Below are 18,950 nucleotides of genomic sequence, written 5' to 3'. Positions count from 1 at the left end.
GTGGATGCATAGTGACCGCTGGAGTTCCCTCTAGTGTTTTTTTGCAGGAAACTCTGATGTTCGGCAGAGCGTGGTGCGAGTGATGAGGCATGCGTCGTTGTTGTCTGCAATCTCGTCTTATTTTCTTAGCGCTCCTTGCGGCCGGTGGAGTGATGAAATAAAAAAAAATGGCTGGGGCTTAGCTAAGGTTAAGCCCAGGATGCGAAGCATACTAGCCTTTATTTTAGTTGTTGAACCACTGTTTAGCCTGGTGAACTGCTGTTGCTTGGCTCTATTTGGTTCGGCTAGACGGAGAAACAACTCATGCGTTACTCTGCTTCGCCTTCAAGAGTGGAACGCGACAGCGTTCCCGTCGACCCGCCAAGGGGTGTAAGACAATGGGCTACGGCGCAGCGACTACGCGCCCCGCATTGGACGCGGTGAGCGTCGAGCAACGCAGCGTTCGGCGCGGCAACGAAATGTGCGCCTGAGCAAGCGACGCACGCCTGAGCCTTAGAAACAGCTCGTTTCTAAGGCAACACCGCATTCACTAGAGGCGCTTTTGTACCGCTTTGAAGCATCGTACTCGTGGCTCAGTGGTAGCGTCTCCGTCTCACACTCCGGAGACCCTGGTTCGATTCCCACCCAGCCCATCCTGCTTATATACCGCCGCGACGGCGCGAGTTGGAGCCCCGTTTCTCCTCTGTCGTGACGTCACGGTGTCACGTGGTCAGCCTTGAAGGCGACACCGCCGCGCCTGAGGAGCTGGGTTGAGCTCTAGTAATATGCTTCGCATAAAAACAATTAACTTCCCCTACAATCCATCTCTCTATCTTCAATGTCTATTAATTCTTATGGTTAGTACTAGCAAGGCGAACCCGTCCGATATTCTTATTCTCCAAAGGTACTAAACAGACAGACGCCGTGATTCGTGCAGTCTAGATATCACCATCGCGACCGCGTTAGCGCGGAAGAGTTCGTCTACCGCCATCTCCCGGCGCATCTCGACATGTACGACGGATGACACGGACTTTATCTTTTAATCTGCATGGGCCACTCTCCGGTTCCTACCCGGTATGTATAGCCGGACAGCTCGCACACCGCTGCAACCGTTTTGGCTGTTGTCCAGAGCTGAAGCAAACCAAACATTCGCACGAGGCAAACACGCATACCGAGAGATAAATACTCGAAAGCAGTTTACATCGTGACATCATGTGACAAGTGGTTTCAGCGCGCCGTCTCGGCGATAAGGAACTGAAATTTATGGTCACGCACGCACGCACGCACGCACGCGCACGCGCACGCACACACACACACACACACACACGCGCACACACACACACGCACGCACGCACGCACGCATACACACGTGTGTGTGTGAATGGCTACTGTCGATAGTTGTATAGATACCTTGCATTCGCACTTTACAGAGGTTACAAAAAACATGGAGACTTGAAGTGATCGACACTGGTCGAACAGGTTCCTGTATAGCCAACGTTTCGACAAGGGCGCTTGTCTTCGACAGGGCGTAGGCTGTGTCCAAACGTTGGCTGCTGAGACATCCCTCGTTTGAACACCGCCGATCACTTGGTACTCACATATGGCACATGTTCGCGACTAACTTATTGGAACCGTGTTCTTTCTTCCTTTTTTGAATAAATAGCTGAAAGTTGGCGGTCGTCCTCACGCGCGCGCCTCTGTCTGTGCTTAAACGTTCTTTTTCTTCTATTTCGCCGCGGACGGGAGTCAAACCTGCGACCTTGTGGTCATCAGCCCAGCGCCATAGCAAATGTCCCATTGCGGCGGTATATAAAAGACTTAAAGATGGTGTGCTTTGTTTCTTTTACAGCCACAGTTCGAACTATCGCCATGATATGGTGGCGTTGAGAAATTACGCAGTAATTAGACCCAGCCGAGCAAAATTGTATCCCGCGGACCGTTCTTTATTATTTAGTGCGTCGATAAACAGCGTCGTGCCTAGGTAACGCCACATAATTCATTACTGGGCCATTTCCCTCAAGGATGCTTCAAGTTCATGAAACGAAGAGGCACATATATACTAGCACAAGCAAGCCTGCCAACACCGGTACGAGACCCCGAGCAGCTAATCTCATCAGAAAGAACTTCTACTCGCGTCGCAGGGCTCATAGTATAGACGGCTGCTTTGCATAAAAGTGTTTGTGATGTCATATAGTGACCGCACAGGCACGGTAAGCACAACTCTTTCGACATTATGACACGGGTCGACAAGACCGTGTAAACACTGGTACAAAGGTCACGTTTTAGCCTTTTGGGGGCTAATCCTTAAATTTTGCACTTCTTCCACATTCTGGGCGAGAAGAATATGCATAATTAAAACCGTCAATCCAGGTACCTGTCGAGTTAAGGCGAATGACGCGGCTCTGTGCCTTTTCAGTTTGCTCTTGCGATGACTTGCACAGTTGGTTCAACACATCATAAGCTAACTCTAACTGACCTCGCACTAAGGAGCAGTAAAGTTTAATTACGCAATGTACGTATCACTCAGGCCACGTGTAGCTCGCCCAATAAAGCCACAGACCGCGGTGGCAGTTTTAAGGGGCCCCCTCACCAGGCCCCATAGCAAATTTTGGTTATACGTTGGAAGTTGTTACGTGTCCTCTAGGGAGCGTTCTGCCGCAGAAAGTTTTCAAATCGGCTCATTAAAGGGACCCTGAAACGCCTTTGACGATTTTCTACGAACGTACTGAGTCGTTAGAGTAGGTCCTTCTCATCACTAATTGACACATCTAAGTGCTCCGCGTAAAGCGTGTAATTTATTATAAGGTTTTAAACATGCACATCGCTGCCGATCGCAGCACATTGCTCGGCGGAATTTTAAGCCGCCACTACCCATATGACCGAAATCACCCATATGACGTCAGTGGGGCGAGCCATCCGATTGGCTGACCAGGGCGCGTGATCGATAATTTTTCCAACTTTATGGTAAACAAATGATCTTCGTAATAGTTGTAATATTAGTTAATTTGTTTTGATAAAAAGAAAGTAACATAAAGAGAATGCACAAGAAAAAAATTTCAGTACACTTAAGCACTTCCGGCACACAGCAAGTGTCGTCTGCTTGTGTTACAACGTGCTCCGTCTTTGACGAGAGCTCCGCTGTCAGTGTCGTACTACTGTCTTTTCGCGAGCGCTATGATTGGACTTTGTTGCGTTGTGGACTGCAAACGCAGCGACTGGCAATATATCCTGCGACATTGTGTCCCTCTGCAAGCCAGGACACGAGCGAACTGGCTGCAGCGCATCGGACTGCCGCTATCCGATCGACGCCAGGATTTGCGCGATTGCGGCCGTCACTTTACACAGGAAGATTACTAACGCAATAGCGTTTCGCGAATCCGGTATTAGGGCAAACGCAAGCGCAAGAGGACAGGGTCTGGCCGCTTGACTGTGCCGTAACGGCATAAGCCATGAGATGAGCAGAAGGGCAAATGTGAATGGTCTGCATGGTGCAGCCACCTGGTGGCACAGAGCCCAACCATAGACAGTAGCAGCAACGAAGTGTATTCTTCTTTGCTGCTGGTGTGTGTTTTTCGCAGGAGTGTAATCATCAAGGCGTTGATTTTATAAATGTTTAAAATGTTTAACACTTGGTTAGAGCAATATTAGCGCTTTGTTTGGCTGGTTAAGCGCTGCGCCAACAAGTGTTTGGACCGTGCGACCGATCAGGCCGCTCACGTACGTCTACGCTAAAGTTCCTTCATCAGCTTGAGTTTATGCCTCCAGTTGTCCGAACCGCTTCAGGGGCCCTTTAATGGCTGAGATAGAAATATTTCCGCGAACCCATTATTTCAGCAGGCGGGCTCCACTGCCGAGCAAGACGCTCTCTCCACTCGCCCCGTCTAGCCTACGCAAGCGAAATTTCTTCCCTGCGTTCTCCCATACCGGACCTCGAGGATGGCGTGTCGCATACGTCACATGCCCCGCCTTCGTTATTTTTTTTTTTTTGCACCTCGCTTTTTTTTTTTTTCCGGCGCTTCGCATTTCCGCCAACGGCGTCGCGCGCGAGCTGCTGTCTCTAGAGCCCCTTGATTAGCTGTCTCGTTCGCGCAGCGACGATGTTGCGCGCTGTGCGCAAGGAAACATGTCTAGCGGTATAATTCAGTTCTACAGGAATACTGAGGAAGAATAAGTGGATCGGAGAGCGTGATCACGTGCTGGAACACGGTAGAAAATTGCAGTTTTGGTACCTGCGCACGTGACCCTGCGACCGTGGGAACAAGCAGACAAAAGTACACCTCTCTTGCTTCGGTGTGAAATAAAACAAAAAACACGCAGACATTCCGCTTGTGTGTTTTATTATTTCTATAAACTTCGATTCGGTCAGTTCAAGCAACAGATCGCACAGATAACAGATGTTGTATTGAAAAATTCTCGAACTCGCGTGTCACCACGAGCGTCGTCACACTGCGGACACGATTACGTAGGCGCAGGGGCACGATTACGTCATCGTCCGGCTTTGAGCGCGGCGGCCGCGAGTGAAGAGGGAAACGGCGTTCGGATTACTAAGGAGCAGGAAAGATCTGAAATTGAAATTTCAGATCTTTCCGCGTCGCTTAGCGATGTAATAGTTTGCAGACATGATTGTTATCGCGCAATGTATGTTCTGCGCTTATCAGCTCAAAATGGCCAGACCTGGTGAGGGGCCCTTTAACAATGGGATTTACATGGTCATTGAACGGCAGACGACTGTCCATTAACTCCAAGAGATCGTGTATTTGTATTCTGCGCAAATTGACTCCATCAAGTGCATAAGGGTAATTGACGGAGATACGCTATCTTGTTCACGACATAATGACCGCTTATAGAGGCGTTTAGAAGAAGGCCATTGGCGGCACACTACTTTAAGATACATGTCTTCTCTTGAACTGTTTTTAGGTCGTCTGCATACTGCAGCATTGTCGCTCTCTTAACAGCAAAAGAGAAATCATTAACAAAAGATTTTGAATAGTAATATTGCTAGTACTGAACGTTGTGGTACTCCTTGCAACGCTGTATAAGAGTGAAACATAACACTATTAACTCGGACAAAATTGATTAGCCTAGGTAAGTAGCTTCTAACGAAAAACACACAAAGGCGCACTAAGGCCCTATGCAAGCAGCTTATCCGCGAGAAAAAAAGGGATTAACTAAATCAAACGCTTTTGAAAAATTGAAATAAACGAATTCAATCGGCCATTCGTTGTCTACATCTAGAGTAGTGTGTACGACGTAACGTAACCAAATTCGATTCGATTCAGTTGACGGGCCTTTCGTGAAACCGTGTTGAACAGAAATATTATTTTTCTTCAAAAGTAAGAATACAGAGGAATGGACGCAGATTTAGAAGCAAGAAGCATGGTATTTGCAAAGAGAGTGGTTTTCGATGCGTCGAACGTGTCATTGCGCTATGCAACTGCAGTGTTAGTGTTATCGTAACAATTGTCAAAAGAATGCCACATAGCGGACGCATGAAGAGTGTCTGCCGCTCTGTCAGCTCGGCGTCACCAACAGCGTGGCCTATAGTGGAAGGCATTCGAGAAAAGCAAACAGCAGCGCAAACAAGAAAAGGGAAAGAAGACACAGACGGGGGCGCTGCACTCTATGCTACATACATGTGCGTCACTAAGCTAACTGTTACTTTGAAACGAATGATTGCGAACGCGTCGTCTAGAGTTAATCTATGTGCTACCCAAGCTGCCTTCGGTAGCATGCACAGTAGCTCGTAACGTCTTCCACTCTCAAGCCACTCATTGGTATACAAGCGATCGTATAGTGCCATATTCCTAATATGACAGCACGGGGACAATTTTTCAATGTGCCTGAAAGTAGCATCGGCCATGTAGAAGTTATACTGGCTCGTACACTACACGAAGAGGGCGTGAAATTGCGCCATTTTTGCTATTAGTATATTAGGTTGAAAGACACGGTGCAACAAACATTACGCCATATACTTCCCACTGGCATTTGACCTGACCTTTATGTCGCGCCAGAAAATATTTAACTCTTTTTAATCACACCCTCCACGCAGTACTTGAGATAGGAACAGGCAAGCAGCCAATAAAGAAAACCTCGTACGCTATACCTCATGGTATCAAGACTGCCAACGTCGACGCCGTCAACAATAAGTGTGTGTGTGTGTGTGCGTGTGTGTGTGCGCGTGTGTGTGTGCGCGTGTGTGTGTGTGTGTGTGTGTGTGTGTGTGTGTGTGTGTGTGTGTGTGTGTGTGTGTGTGTGTGTGTGTGTGTGTGTGTGTGTGTGTGCGTGTGCTCAAGCCCTTTGCGACCGTTCTCGCTCGCGCATCGCGCAGACTCCCTCTGTTGTGTATAGTGCCAGCAGCTTGTCTCCAGTTGGCACTGTTTTATCTGCTATGCGGGACGCCCGACGTATCTAGCTCTGCTTGACCTCGTCGATAGGGTGCGGCTTGTGTAACACCTGCTCGCCTCTATCTATCCGCTTCCATGTTCTCTAACCCTGCCGCGGCCTGCTTACACACTTTCGCGTATTTACACGTTCAATCGTTGTTCCAATGATAAGCTCTCTGCGGGTATTATTCCGGGCGGAGGCATGATTCACGAGAGCTATAGCTACGCGATGAAAACGCCGACGTGCAAGAACACGTCCGCAACGAGGACACCCGCAGATGTGCGCGTTGTACCCGTTCGAGGTCAGGTGTGTGGTAAAGAGTCGTGTGGTAAACGTCGCTGCAGCTCCCCGCGACGCTATTTCTCTTGTTCTTTTTCTTTTTAACATCCCAGGTCCGCTTGTTCGCCTACCCGGGCGACTCGCGAGGTTGTCGTGCTCCTCGTTTCGCTTTTCGGGCACGCGCTGTTGGTGCAAACATGTAGCTCGCTTGTGGAGTCACAGACGCGAGCGCGAACCGATGCGATACTTGTATAACGGCGCTAGGCTATAGGGTCGTTCCAGCCCGACATTGTTTATCTTGGATTGTGTCGGGATACATGGAAGCTTTTGTTTTAGAGCGCAGCTCTTTGGCGTCCGTTCCTGGGTTTCGCGTCGTCGTCGGCGTTGTCGTCGGCCTCGTAACCAGCTCCGCCCCCCTTTCATCCCCCCAGCCCTAGCAGCGACCGACTGATACCGCTGGATGCCGCTGACGCCGCTAGAGAGTCAAGATAACGTGACTGCATAGAACACCGTCGCCGCCATGCAGAAAGAGGAGGAAAGGGTCCCCCCCCCCCTGTTCTTGTGTGGCGGATAGGGTGCTCTTCAGTTGCCGACGCGCCGGTTATTTCACGTAGGCCCCGGCACGTCGACGAATACGTGACCACCTTCCCACGGCTAGACCTGGTTCTTAGCGCTGCGGAAGCGAGGGTATCATATTGTTTGTGTCGGCATCGGCGGCGTTGTCCCTGAAACCAACTCCGCAGCTGGGGTTGACTCACTATCGGCGTCAGCGGCATCAGTCAGTCGCTGCTATCTCTTCCCTCCTCCCTTTATCGTGTTGTCCGCTTGCTGCGCGCGCTTCTGCCCCCATCGTTTGCCGCTGGGTGTACACGCCGCCCCCCTCCCCCCTCTTCCTGCGAGTCTCCGGTTGTCAAAGCGCCGGCTCGAACTTAATTCCTTTCTTCGCTCCTCCTCCAATGCAACCCCTGTGCGGTGGCAATCAGAGAGCCAGATCGGTGGCGGCGGATCTGTATATGTGCACCGCCCGAGCCGAAATTGCCGCTGCCGTTCGCCCTGTGCGGTGGCAATCAGAGAGCCAGATCGGTGGCGGCGGATCTGTATATGTGCACCGCCCGAGCCGAAATTGCCGCTGCCGTTCGCCACTGCGAAATTATCTGCCAGTTCTTTCTGAGCCATGAGCGAGACGACCGATGCAAGTCCTCCGTCTGCTGCTGCTGCTGCTGCTGCTGCTGCTGCTGCTAAACGAGCTGCCAGAGCAGAGGCCCAGCGCCGTCGCCGTCAGAATCCAGAGGTGCGTGCCGCCGAAGCAGAAGCTTACCGTCGCCGCCGTCGAGATGATCCAGGAGTACGGGAAATATAAAAAAATAAAAAAAAAATTCTGTGATAGCGCATACATGTGTTGCTCGATTTCTTTGCCTCAATCTATCGAAAAGGTGAAACAGCTTATTTGCTGCGCTCAAATTTCGCATTAGGAAGTAACGTAATCGTCGGTAATTCTTTAATTTTGTGGTTGTACGTGCCTATACCACGATTTGATTATAAGGCACGCCGTAGTGGGTGGCTCCGGATGTATTTTGACCACCGGAGGATCTCTAGCTTCACGGGACACGGGCGTTTTCGCATTTCGCCCCGCACCGAAATGCGGCCGCCGCGGCCGGGATTTCATCCCGCGACGTCGTGCTTAGCAGTGCAACACCATAGCCGCTAAGCTACCGCGGCGGGTACGGAAGCTTGTGTGTGTGTGTGTGGGTGGGGGGGGGGGGAGTGGCTGTCTCGGACGTGCTCTTGGGACAAAGAAATGACGACACTTTAATGCGAAACAATCACAGGGCATTCATTGCACCTTTCCGAGACCAACGCCTACTAGCCGAATCACAACGCATAGAACATGCGTACGGGCGCGCGAAAAATCGAGGAAGTTCGACTCGCGCGACCGGACAGCGAGCGAATACGTTCGCCCCAATGATGTACACCAGAGCCTAATCGTTCGCGTGCACGGTCACGTGAACTGTGGCGCGTTCGAACAATCGCATTCGTCCATTCCGGTGCCCTGCTCCTAAGCCTTGCGCAGGACGATCCCGCGAATGTCCGGCAAGCGCGCGAAACGTCCACGCAGCTGGCCGACCTCAAGCCGAACAGGAACAGGCTACTTCCTTCTGCGCCCAGGTAAACCCGCCGTTAGGTTAGGTGGCGTTAGCAGCGTAACAGTCGCGCCATCTCGCATACTAATCTCCGTGCCGGCGCTTAGCTACGCGGAGAAGCCGCATTACAGGAGACACAAGTCATGCGGGGAAAACAACATCAAAGGACCGAGTGTTCCCACTGTGCGCGCGTGTGTGTGTGTGTGCGTGCGTTGTTGCGCGACGCCATTTTCTCGAAGCTCGACCGGCGTTACCATTGGGTAGCGTGGCGTTGTTGGCGGACTGCAGGCGTCCGGTAGACCATGGCGACCAGGCAGAGACGAGACGATTTCTAATGCGAAACTTGCACTGTTTATTCAATGGTTGGTGAAGGATAAGAAGAATAGAATGAACGAACTGAAAAAGTACATTGTGGGGTCCCTTAAATAGGCCCACTAAAATCGTAGGCGGCATCTTGCTCACATCAACGTCACGTGACATGCACTGAGTCTGGTCGAAGATGGGCGGCTGATCCTTTCTCCCAGGTGACGTTTGCATGTGCTTGCCTCCTCTGGCGGCGGCAAGCACATGTGTCGGCTCGAGATCATCGGCAATGGAGCGACAAAAAACATCCGGTGGTACTCGGTTAGATGGCATATGGGGTTTCAGTGCTGTTACGTTGGCAGTATCTACGTCGTCGGCCATAGGGAAATGCACAATTAATTAATAGCGTCAGCGGCCGAACGAAGAACACTCAAATCTACAGTTGACAGCTTGGACTCCCGCCCCTTTTCAGAAGAAAAGCTTTTGGGCGCGTGGAGGAGTGTTGACTGTGCCCAACGTGCCATAAAATCACTTTTGAACTTTTTAAGTGAGACTGGTCTAGACGATCGCCTCTAGAAGCTGTGAGACGTGCAGTCAGTACGAAATGTGTTTGCGCAAGAACCTTTTGGGACAATATTACTTTTTGTATGGACAAGATTACTCTTACGTGCATTGCGTCTACAGTGCGCATCCGCATATAGGACAACGTTCATGTAGTATCTCATTGTACCATGACATAATCACCCGCCACCTACCTTTCCCTGTATTTCCCACTTCCCCTTTCCCCAGTGAGGAGTAGCAGGCTAGAGACATGCTCTCCAGGCCGACCTCTCCTCCTTTCTGTTCATTAAAATCTACTCCTCCTCCTCTGGCGGCAACCCACGGAGTCTGCTCAGGGATGGGCGGCTGATCCTTTCTGCCAGGACTGAACAGTTCGCGGAACGGGTCCTCCCCTTGGTCGCACACACGCAAAGAGGCCCGAAATCACTGCGGGGCGTCCGCCAGACCGGCAACCACTCGAGACAACCATAGCAAATTAGGAATCCATCCTCCGTTTCGATGAGGCATGGTCTTTGAGCATCCTTTTTGCCCGGGTTGTTACACGCCAACCGTAACAGCGTGAGAGAGAGAGAATGAGGTAATATTTGGTCTGGCACCTGAAATAGTCAACCGTTAAGGACAATTGAAATTCTTCATAAATGAGTTTAGGCAATTTATCAGGCTGAATAAAATTAATCCACAATAATGCGAAAAATACTGGTATTGCCGACTAAGCAGGATAGTGGAAGAATGTAATCTATGCATTCTGAGCAGGAAGATACACTGAATAGAGGACTCCCTGAGCAGAACTATACGCTAGAAATATACGTTTAACAAGTAATGCAGTTATAATCTTGCCTATTGGTGTAACTTAAATGCAGACCAGAAATACAAGCTTAATAGATAACACGATTATATTCTCGCCTGATTACCGTACTTGGTAATTTGGGATAGTCTGCGCCTTTTTTTTTTCTCTTCAACCATCGCCTGCTAAACTAGTGCTTGAAATAGCTCACTTGATTGAAAAGAAAGGGCCATTGAAGATACTTTTCAATTTCGCTTTCCTTGCAGCGTACGCCTATAGATCTTATGTGGTGCTCGGAAAATGGCGTTTTGTCCACAGGTGACGCGACAGTCAATATACTCTTTAGCAAAACTACACCCTTTTGCCACACAACAATGATCGTCATCTGTCTTCTTCGCATTTCCTTTCTTTAACGCAGCGAGCCCGGTACTTCACAGTAACGAACGGCATGCGCGTTATCAGCATGACATAGCATTCCCGACAGGAAAGTAGCGGACGCGGCGTTTTCGAGAAAGCAAACGCAAGCAAGGCAGATGACGATTATTGTTGTGTGGCAGAGATACACCCCAAATGTTGTAACTTTGCCTCAGAGTGTAGACTCCGTACGCCCTTCGCGATACCACTTTGTCCGTTTTTTGAAACGTGGGGCTTATTTGCGATTTGGCAACCGACTTGACTGGATATCTCTTGGGACAGACGCGCTATACTCGTCGTCTGCTCTTCGCTCGAGCTTATTTTCCACTTAGCCATGAAAGAGGAAAAGCTGCAGGGACGGAGCTTCCGCACATTTGTTACTGCGCCACGTAGACCGGCCCAGTTTGACAGAGCTTGAACAGGTAATCAGCGTATAGCTTGCTACTTGCGGCGGCTTCGCATTTTCCCAAGCGTAGTGCAAAGCGACAAAAAATTAAAATAAATGTCACATTCAACTTCCGTAGTGGTGTGCTTCGTGTTGTTCCAATGTAAGTGCTGCTGTAAAAAAAAAAAAAATGTGTTCATATTTGCTGTTTCCCAGCCTAAACAGACGTGAATGAGACTTTGAGACTATATGGAGTGCGCTTTTAGGCGCGTCTTTCGGCTCCCTATAGGTTCACCTCCGCTGCCGCAGAAGTATGTGCGAGAGTTTACCCCGCTTCGCACTTCTGCTGCTGTCTGAACTGTGCGTCATTAAAGAACGACACCTAGGAGAAATATTATGCCGTATTCAGGCACCTACTCATGATTCTTTTTCTTCTGGGGGGGGGGGGGGGCTGCAACACGAGGGAACTTTTCTGTGCAAATGAGGGGGGGGGGGGTGTATCTCCACAAGTACCATTGTGAATAATGCCCATCATTCACGATGAAGACGCGTAAGCACGCACCAGAGAAGTAAGGTATATCTCACAGCCGATACACCTCTCCTTCACTTGGCAAACACGGAACCACATCACGGGAACTCGCACAGGAAAGAAGCGCAGGAAGAGCACCGCCAAGAAGAAGTAAACAAGCGAAAGTGTAAAATAAAGATTTCTAGTTGCGTTTTTCTGAATTAGCTATCAAAGAATTGTAGAGGAAGATATATTTGCGGAACAATCACAGTACTTTTGGATCCATCGTTTACTGCTCTAGCAAGTGCCAAAACGGAGTCGTATTGTTGTTTGGGAATGATGCGTGGCAGCCGGTCCCGAACAACCGCGCAGAGCGCAGGACGCCGCGGTTCTAGACGTACTGCGCCCACCGCGGAAGGTTATAAAAACACCTACATAAGCACGGCAGATAAATGTGTACGTCAGGCGGCTCGACTGATAGCTGTAGAAGCGTCATTCAAAACACAGGGAATCATTCTCCACTTCCGGCGGCGTTTTCTCTACTTCCCTTTTTAAGTAAACAGATGTTGATCGGTAAATATTTTCACAAACAACGGTTAAGTTTGTTAATTTTTGCTTTTCCTTCCTGTTTGGCTGGTGCCGCTCTCTCCCTAAGTAGGTCGCTTAATTTCTCAACTCCTTGCGACTCTTGTTTCCAGTTTCAAATTTTACGCGAAAAGTGCTGTGAAATTAGGGAAAAACCAGGCGAGGTAATGGGTGATATTCATATTTCTTGTGGGTTTAACAGTTATTGCAGTGTTTGATTATGGACGCTTTTTCGCATGATTTTATTTTGCACCTTATGTAACCAATATCGTGGGTATATGGTTCCGAGGATCTACCAGCGTCGCGGCGAGCCGCCCCTCGAGGAACTAATGAAGCGAAAGGAAAATTTGAACGCAACTGGCGTTTTCTCAGGCCGCAACTCGTTCCACGAGCATACAGACGAGCTGACCACGAACCGACTCCCTTTCGTGGTCCCTGGCTCAGCCTGAACAAGGAAGGTTGAACTTCCATGGTGACAACTGAACGCACCTCGAGTTAAACGCGCGGGCACCGAATCAATGAGGAAACTGGCCTTCACACCCCAGGACATGCCGATAACTACCGCCATCCAAAAGGAGTGAAAGAGGCAACAAAATGTTGACCGCCGAATAGTTGTCAAGTCTCAAGACTGATGTGGAGGCGCTTAGGAATGTGTGTGAGGAGTGGTCGCATGGGCGGAAGGGGGGCGGGCTATGCCGCTTAATTTCGGGGGGTGGGAGGTACTGGAGGCGCCCCCCCCCCACCTCGGGTACGTGCCTGGCCGTATTACTCCGCTTCTGTACATAGCACGTACGTCACCCCAGCCGCGACAGGAGCCTGGCTTAGGCGACGCTGCCTGAAGCTTGCCTTGACGTCGATGATTTTGACGCCGTCTGCTATAGGGCCGAACCTCTGTCGGTGAAGAATGACTAACATGGCATTGCAAAGGAATCGTCGACTCAATCTAACAAGTTTCGATATTATTATATTTTGTTTTTCTTCTCTTTCCTTTTTTTTGCCTGAGCCGAAAACGACCCAATACCAGTGAATACATCGGAATCAGCGACGTCGCACGATTACGCGCAAGTATGAAATTTCAATGCGAAATTCATCAAGGAGACGTTCCGTCGTCACTTCCTCCATAACAATCACACTTTCTTCTTTTAGCCAAACGAAGAAGACATAGTTTTGAAAGAATCCTTCACCAGTCAAAATACCGATTGCTGTATTTCTCTCTTTAACAACAACAAAAAAACCCTCTACCGTCTCAAGAGAATACAAGAAGTGCATTCATTATGTTGGCTGCGTAGGGCGGTCAATCTGCAGGGTAGCTCGGTGAAACCGTGCCCTGCCCGGACTGGCACGGCTCGCAAGGTATCGTAATGAGGTTACACGCTGGGATGCAGATGGGCACTCTGCCAACCACTGGCGCGAGTGCCGTTTGCCGACCACATTTTGAAAACGCGGTCGCGTTACATCGCGACTCCGATCTGTCCACCCGCTCGTCTCGATCGTGGAGGGGGCCGGCCCGAAACGAAGCGTGTCGACCTTGACTCTGTAAGCGCGCCGCCGAAACAACTGAGGCAAGATGAATTGAGCTTTTTCGAAGGTTAGCACCGCTTTCCGTAACTGATTGGCTCCGCTATTTTGGTGTGTCGGCGTGCGGTTTCGCAAGTGGAGGGCTTCGTTTGTCGAACTTCATTGCGCTTACTCGTTTGTGTTTTGCTTTTTTCTCTGGGCCGTTTGTCATCTTGCGAAGGCCATTTTTCCCGTACCACCTTCTTCAAACTGGTATAGAGGCAACTCGGTCAAAAATTCCAGTGGAGATACCTTTTCTTTCTTTCTATTGCGTGGGCGCATTAAGTTGTGGCTGTAAAGTCAATAAATGCGTGATAATCTCTAATAAATTAATTAAATAAGCTAAACCACCTTTTAGTTACCTTAAGACACGAGACGTTTTTGCTGAATTTAAGCCGGTAAGTGTATGTAAAAATTGGCTCGTATCAATCTGACTTAAAATCCATTATTAGACGCGTTCCCCAAGGGTGCATTCTCGGTCCACTGCTCTTTAATATTTATATCAACGACCTTACAAATATCTGTACTAAACTAAAATATGTTCTATATGCGGATGGTGCCAGCATTCTTATAACAGCTCAAGATTGTAATTAACCGGTAAGTGTGGCAAACTCCCTCCTTATAAACCTGAAAAAAATGGTCAATAGCAAACTAGCTGAAAATAAATCTTAATAAAACAAAAGCTGTTACCTATATTTAGGCCAAAATCAAAGCAGTTCAACGATCCAGAAAATTTCACCCATGGGGGCGAACCAGTGGAAATAACCGATCAAATTAAAATCCTTGGAGTAACTTTTTCTAATAGTATGCATTGGCATAACCACACTTACAGTCTTTTGACAGAGTTAACTTATGTAGTCGCTGTTCTATCCCGCCTTAGAACATATCTGCCATTCAAGCTCAAACTTATATTTTATCATTCGCTTTTTTACTCGCATCCAAATTACTGTTTATTGGTTTGGGGCACTACTCAAACGAATTTACGAAACTTTCTTTTCTTCTAGAAAACGTTTATCAGACTGCTTTATGACTTGCCATATAACAACCATGCGCGCAGTTTCTTTTTTCTTCAAAAAACAAACGTTATACCACTAAAAAATCTCTAACTATGAGCTAACACTAGCCTTCAAACGCGAAGTACTTGAAAATAGAATGTTTCTACGCGACTTATTATCACTAAAAGAGAGAGAGAGAAAACTTTATTTGGTTCATTGAGGGTTTAGCGTTCGGTCTTCGTATTCATCGCTGCAGACGCTTGACCTGCGAGCTCGCCGCCCAAAGGGCAATGGTGCAGCACGCAAGCGAAGCAGCGCGGCTCAGTGGAGCCCTGGACTAGGGGCTCAACACCACTGAAAGAGAACGTTTCCGTACAGAGCACCCGTCACAAAGCAAAAGAGGATGTTATAACCCCTCGGGCTAACTATTCCAGAAAAAAAAAAGAATTGTCCTCTACCCTGCGCACTCTCTTCAATAATTACAACAAAAGTTCCACTGACATTTTAAAAATAACTAAAGCTGAAATACGGTAACACTATGGGCAAGGTACCTAAACTTTCTCATTGGATGATATTTGTGTTCATTCCTTGTGTCCATTTCGGTGCCTATGTATGTTTTCGGCGTTGATTTCCTTCCTGTAATCTTTTTTTTTACTGTCGCCTTGTAGAGGGGGCTGCGGGCCCCTGTCAAGCTGCCGTTTGCTCGTGCAGCTTTTACCTGCAGCCTACTCCATCTTTTTTGGGGGGAAATAAACGCATTATTATTATTATTGTTGTTGTTGTTGTTGTTGTTGTTGTTGTTGTTGTTAAGACGCGGCTGCGAATCCGTATACGAGCCGACGGTCGCAATGATGATTACAGGGGCACTGAACAAGAACGCTAGAGGTGCAGCTTACACCGGTGAATTATTGTCTCAGATCGCCATTTTGATTTGTTTGGAAGAAGGGGATTGGTTACTTCTGCAGTATAAAGCTGAAGTGCTTGCCACCTCTTCAGTTGACGGGCGCGGCGAGATTCGAACCAACTTCCCGAGGAGATGAGAGAAGTCCCAAGATGGATGCACGGTTCGCAATAAACGTACTCGCCTTGCCCCTTTATTCGTTTGGTATAATCGGTGTGTATACGACGTGTGCGTGCTTCGTGATGGCAGCATGCGTCGTCTTCTGTCTCCTCTTACCTCGTTTGTGACCTCAATAATTCTCCCCGCTAAAGTAGAAGCAACAGGATGCCGTTGAATTATACATTCAAAGAGGTATATATATATATATATATATATATATATATATATATATATATATATATATATATATATATATATACACATCATAGTGGTCGACTGGATATGTGCAAGATATGAACGATAGCGAAAAAACGTGTTTGTCTTTATTTTGTCCTTAAGTAGTTGTCACCGCAAAAATAAGCAATATTAATAATAATAATAATAATAATAATAATAATAATAATAATAAACTCAACAAATCAAGTGTTAATAGAACTAAATTGCGCCGAGTTTTCTAAACATTCGTGCCGGAATCCAGAAATGTTTGCTTGTTCGAAGCACAGGCACAACCAAAAACCCTCCATCCATGTTTTTGCAGCAAGAGCAGCGGCGGCGCGTGGATGGAGGAGGGCCTTTATAGGCACAACCATCGGTGGCTGAAATGTCGCTGTTTGCCCGCGCGCGCCATAAAAGCCACAGTTATCATCCCGTGGATTGATTGATTGATTGATTGATTGATTGATTGATTGATTGATTGATTGATTGATATTTCCGTCTCAATACAGTGCGTGCGCTCTTTGAGAGACGCCGACCGTATAGTGGATGGAAGGCTTCGAATGGACTTTGGCCACCTCGAGTTTACCGCTCGCGGAAATTTAACGCCGCAGTCGGTAATCGAACCAGCACCGTCTGCGGCACACGCGCTGTTGTGCTGGCGTCTGCGCTGCTTCAGCTGTGCCTCGGAAAAAAAAAAAGAAACGGTGTGAGCAGACAAAAACAAAAAGCGGTGAAGGAAGAAAACGAGATCAATACAGCGTTCCGAAGCTACAGTCTGCGCATGCCTTGTTTTCGTTTTGGTTTAATCTCTTGCCTGCCCGAGCTGTTTTCCTCGAGGTTGCGGTTTACCAACTGGCTCAGTTTTTCTATATTTCTGCAGAGAGGCGTCGGGGTCATCGACCTGGCCGGCCCTAGCTTCTCTAGTGCGCTGAGCGTTTTATGCCACCTTACTCTGTCTCGTGCCAAACAAGGTTTCCTGTTTTCCCTTCCAGGAGGGTCGCTGACCAAGATCGCCTACTACTCCACAGTCTCACACAAGCGTGCTGTCTACAACGCCGACTTCCAAAAGGTGAATATATTTTTGTTTCTCTTCTCTGCATTACGTTGGCGGTACACGGTGCCACTTTTGCGATAACAGCCCGCGCGGTGCTAAAAGCGCGACTTAAAGGGGTTCTAAAATCACGACTTAAAAGAGACACGGGGAAAATAATGCGGAATGCGTCAGTAAATTACCCTTTTACAGTACCGAAAAAGTACACTACAATGGGAAACGGCTTTTTTGCATTTGTATCAAGGATGGTCAGACTGTGAAACGTAAGCTTTTGTGCCAAGACTGCGGGAAGTAGGTGTTGCGCCGTATAGGGCGCACCTGCGTGCAAACCAACGTGAGAGCAGCACGCAGTAAATGGACTCGCCCAGAATTTTCCCTTCTGGCTCAAGGCGTCCTTGTTGCGGCCCTTGTCACACACTGGTGAAACAGCTGCGCCAGTTGCGCCAAACTGCGCAGAGAACGAGCCTTTGTGCAGTGTTGCGCCAAAACGGCATTTTCGCGAGAAATTGCGCCTAGCCTACGTCCGCCAGAACGTGTAAAAATTGGCAGTGGCTTAGCTCGGCTATGCCAGGATATACGTAGCGAAAGCTAAGGCATAGCATGGTTAGCCTTGGTTATTCTTGATTGCAAGTCCAGGTTAGTCTGGTTGTCTAGCCATGTTGCGGCGTTTAGCCAGTCGTTCGGCGCGCTGTTCGTCTGCTTCCTGGGCGATCCGTTACCTCTTCATCTCGTTCCCATGACGATTCCAGGCCTCCCTCCTGCTTATCAGAATTGTCGCCGTCCATACTGCCGCCACAACTGTGGTTGCGGCGCACGCGAGCTCTCCTTTTCAATCCTCCGACATGTTAGCAGGCATGCGATGCAGCTGCTGAAGAGAGCGGAGGCGAGCGCAACAACGAGGAACGCGGTGTGACGTCATACCAAACTGCGGAGGCGGAAGGGCGCGGCGCTGCGCAGCGGCGGAACACCTGTGGCTCGGTGCTACTAGTGGCGCATGCGCAGTAGTGGCTAGGGAGCCAGAGAGAGAGAGAGAAATATCCGCGGCGAGGCGCGCGTTGTGACGTCATGTGTCTCCTCGGAGCACCGCCACGGCGATATCGCAAGTTCGCGGCCAGTAAAGCTTTCGCTTGAAAAGCGAAACCCTCCTTCCGTCGATGCTTTACAGCTAGCAAAGCTGAAATCAAAACCAGCAGCACGCTATCATCGTCATCACAAAAGGAAGCGGGGACCCGTCCATAGAGTTTCTCACTCTATAGTGAGGAACTCTATGGGCCCGTCGGAGTCGTCCGGTTCATCATTCGCGCATTTTTCTCTGACGGGCGTACAATGTAATGCCGCTGTACCGTCTCGCAGGCGCTTTATTTCGATCTTCATCGAACCCGCATGGTACCGCTGAGTTTGCCGGAGGAGGATGTCACATTCTAGAATTAAAGGTAGACGTTTTCGATGGTTATGGGTAATAACGAGGCTTTGCACAAGAGCACCTGCGATCAGAATCGCACGTAGTGCATAGCTATAGGGAAGAATGTGGTAAGGCGCGCTCACACTAGCGGGAGACTTCCCGCAGCGGCACAGCGTCAACGTCAACGCTGCGTCGCAGCTCCTCCGAATGACGCTCACACTGCGCGCGTTTTCTCACTGCGGTTGTCTTGGAATGTAGAGAGAGGAGGCGTTGAGGGAGGACCCTAACGAGCAGAGAGAGAAGGGGATAGTCACGTGACACCAGAGAAGACTGGAAAGCGCGCTAT

The 18,950-nt window shown here is 49.0% G+C and overlaps 1 protein-coding gene across 1 annotated transcript in view; it reads left to right on the top strand.

Moving 5' to 3' along the window:
• LOC142573032 (4'-phosphopantetheine phosphatase) overlaps positions 1 to 18,950 on the top strand; it is a 186,685-nt gene that overhangs the window by 69,817 nt on the left and 97,918 nt on the right. Inside the window, exon 2 of the mRNA XM_075682527.1 lies at positions 17,144 to 17,220. Coding sequence (XP_075538642.1) covers positions 17,144 to 17,220 — 77 coding nt within the window. The remainder of the gene's footprint in view (positions 1 to 17,143; positions 17,221 to 18,950) is intronic.

Source organism: Dermacentor variabilis, chromosome 2 (assembly GCF_050947875.1).
Source record: "Dermacentor variabilis isolate Ectoservices chromosome 2, ASM5094787v1, whole genome shotgun sequence".
NCBI classification, from domain to species: Eukaryota; Metazoa; Arthropoda; class Arachnida; order Ixodida; family Ixodidae; genus Dermacentor; species Dermacentor variabilis.
The sequence above is the reverse complement of the archived record's forward strand: the minus strand, read 5'-3'. Positions and strand labels throughout refer to the sequence as shown.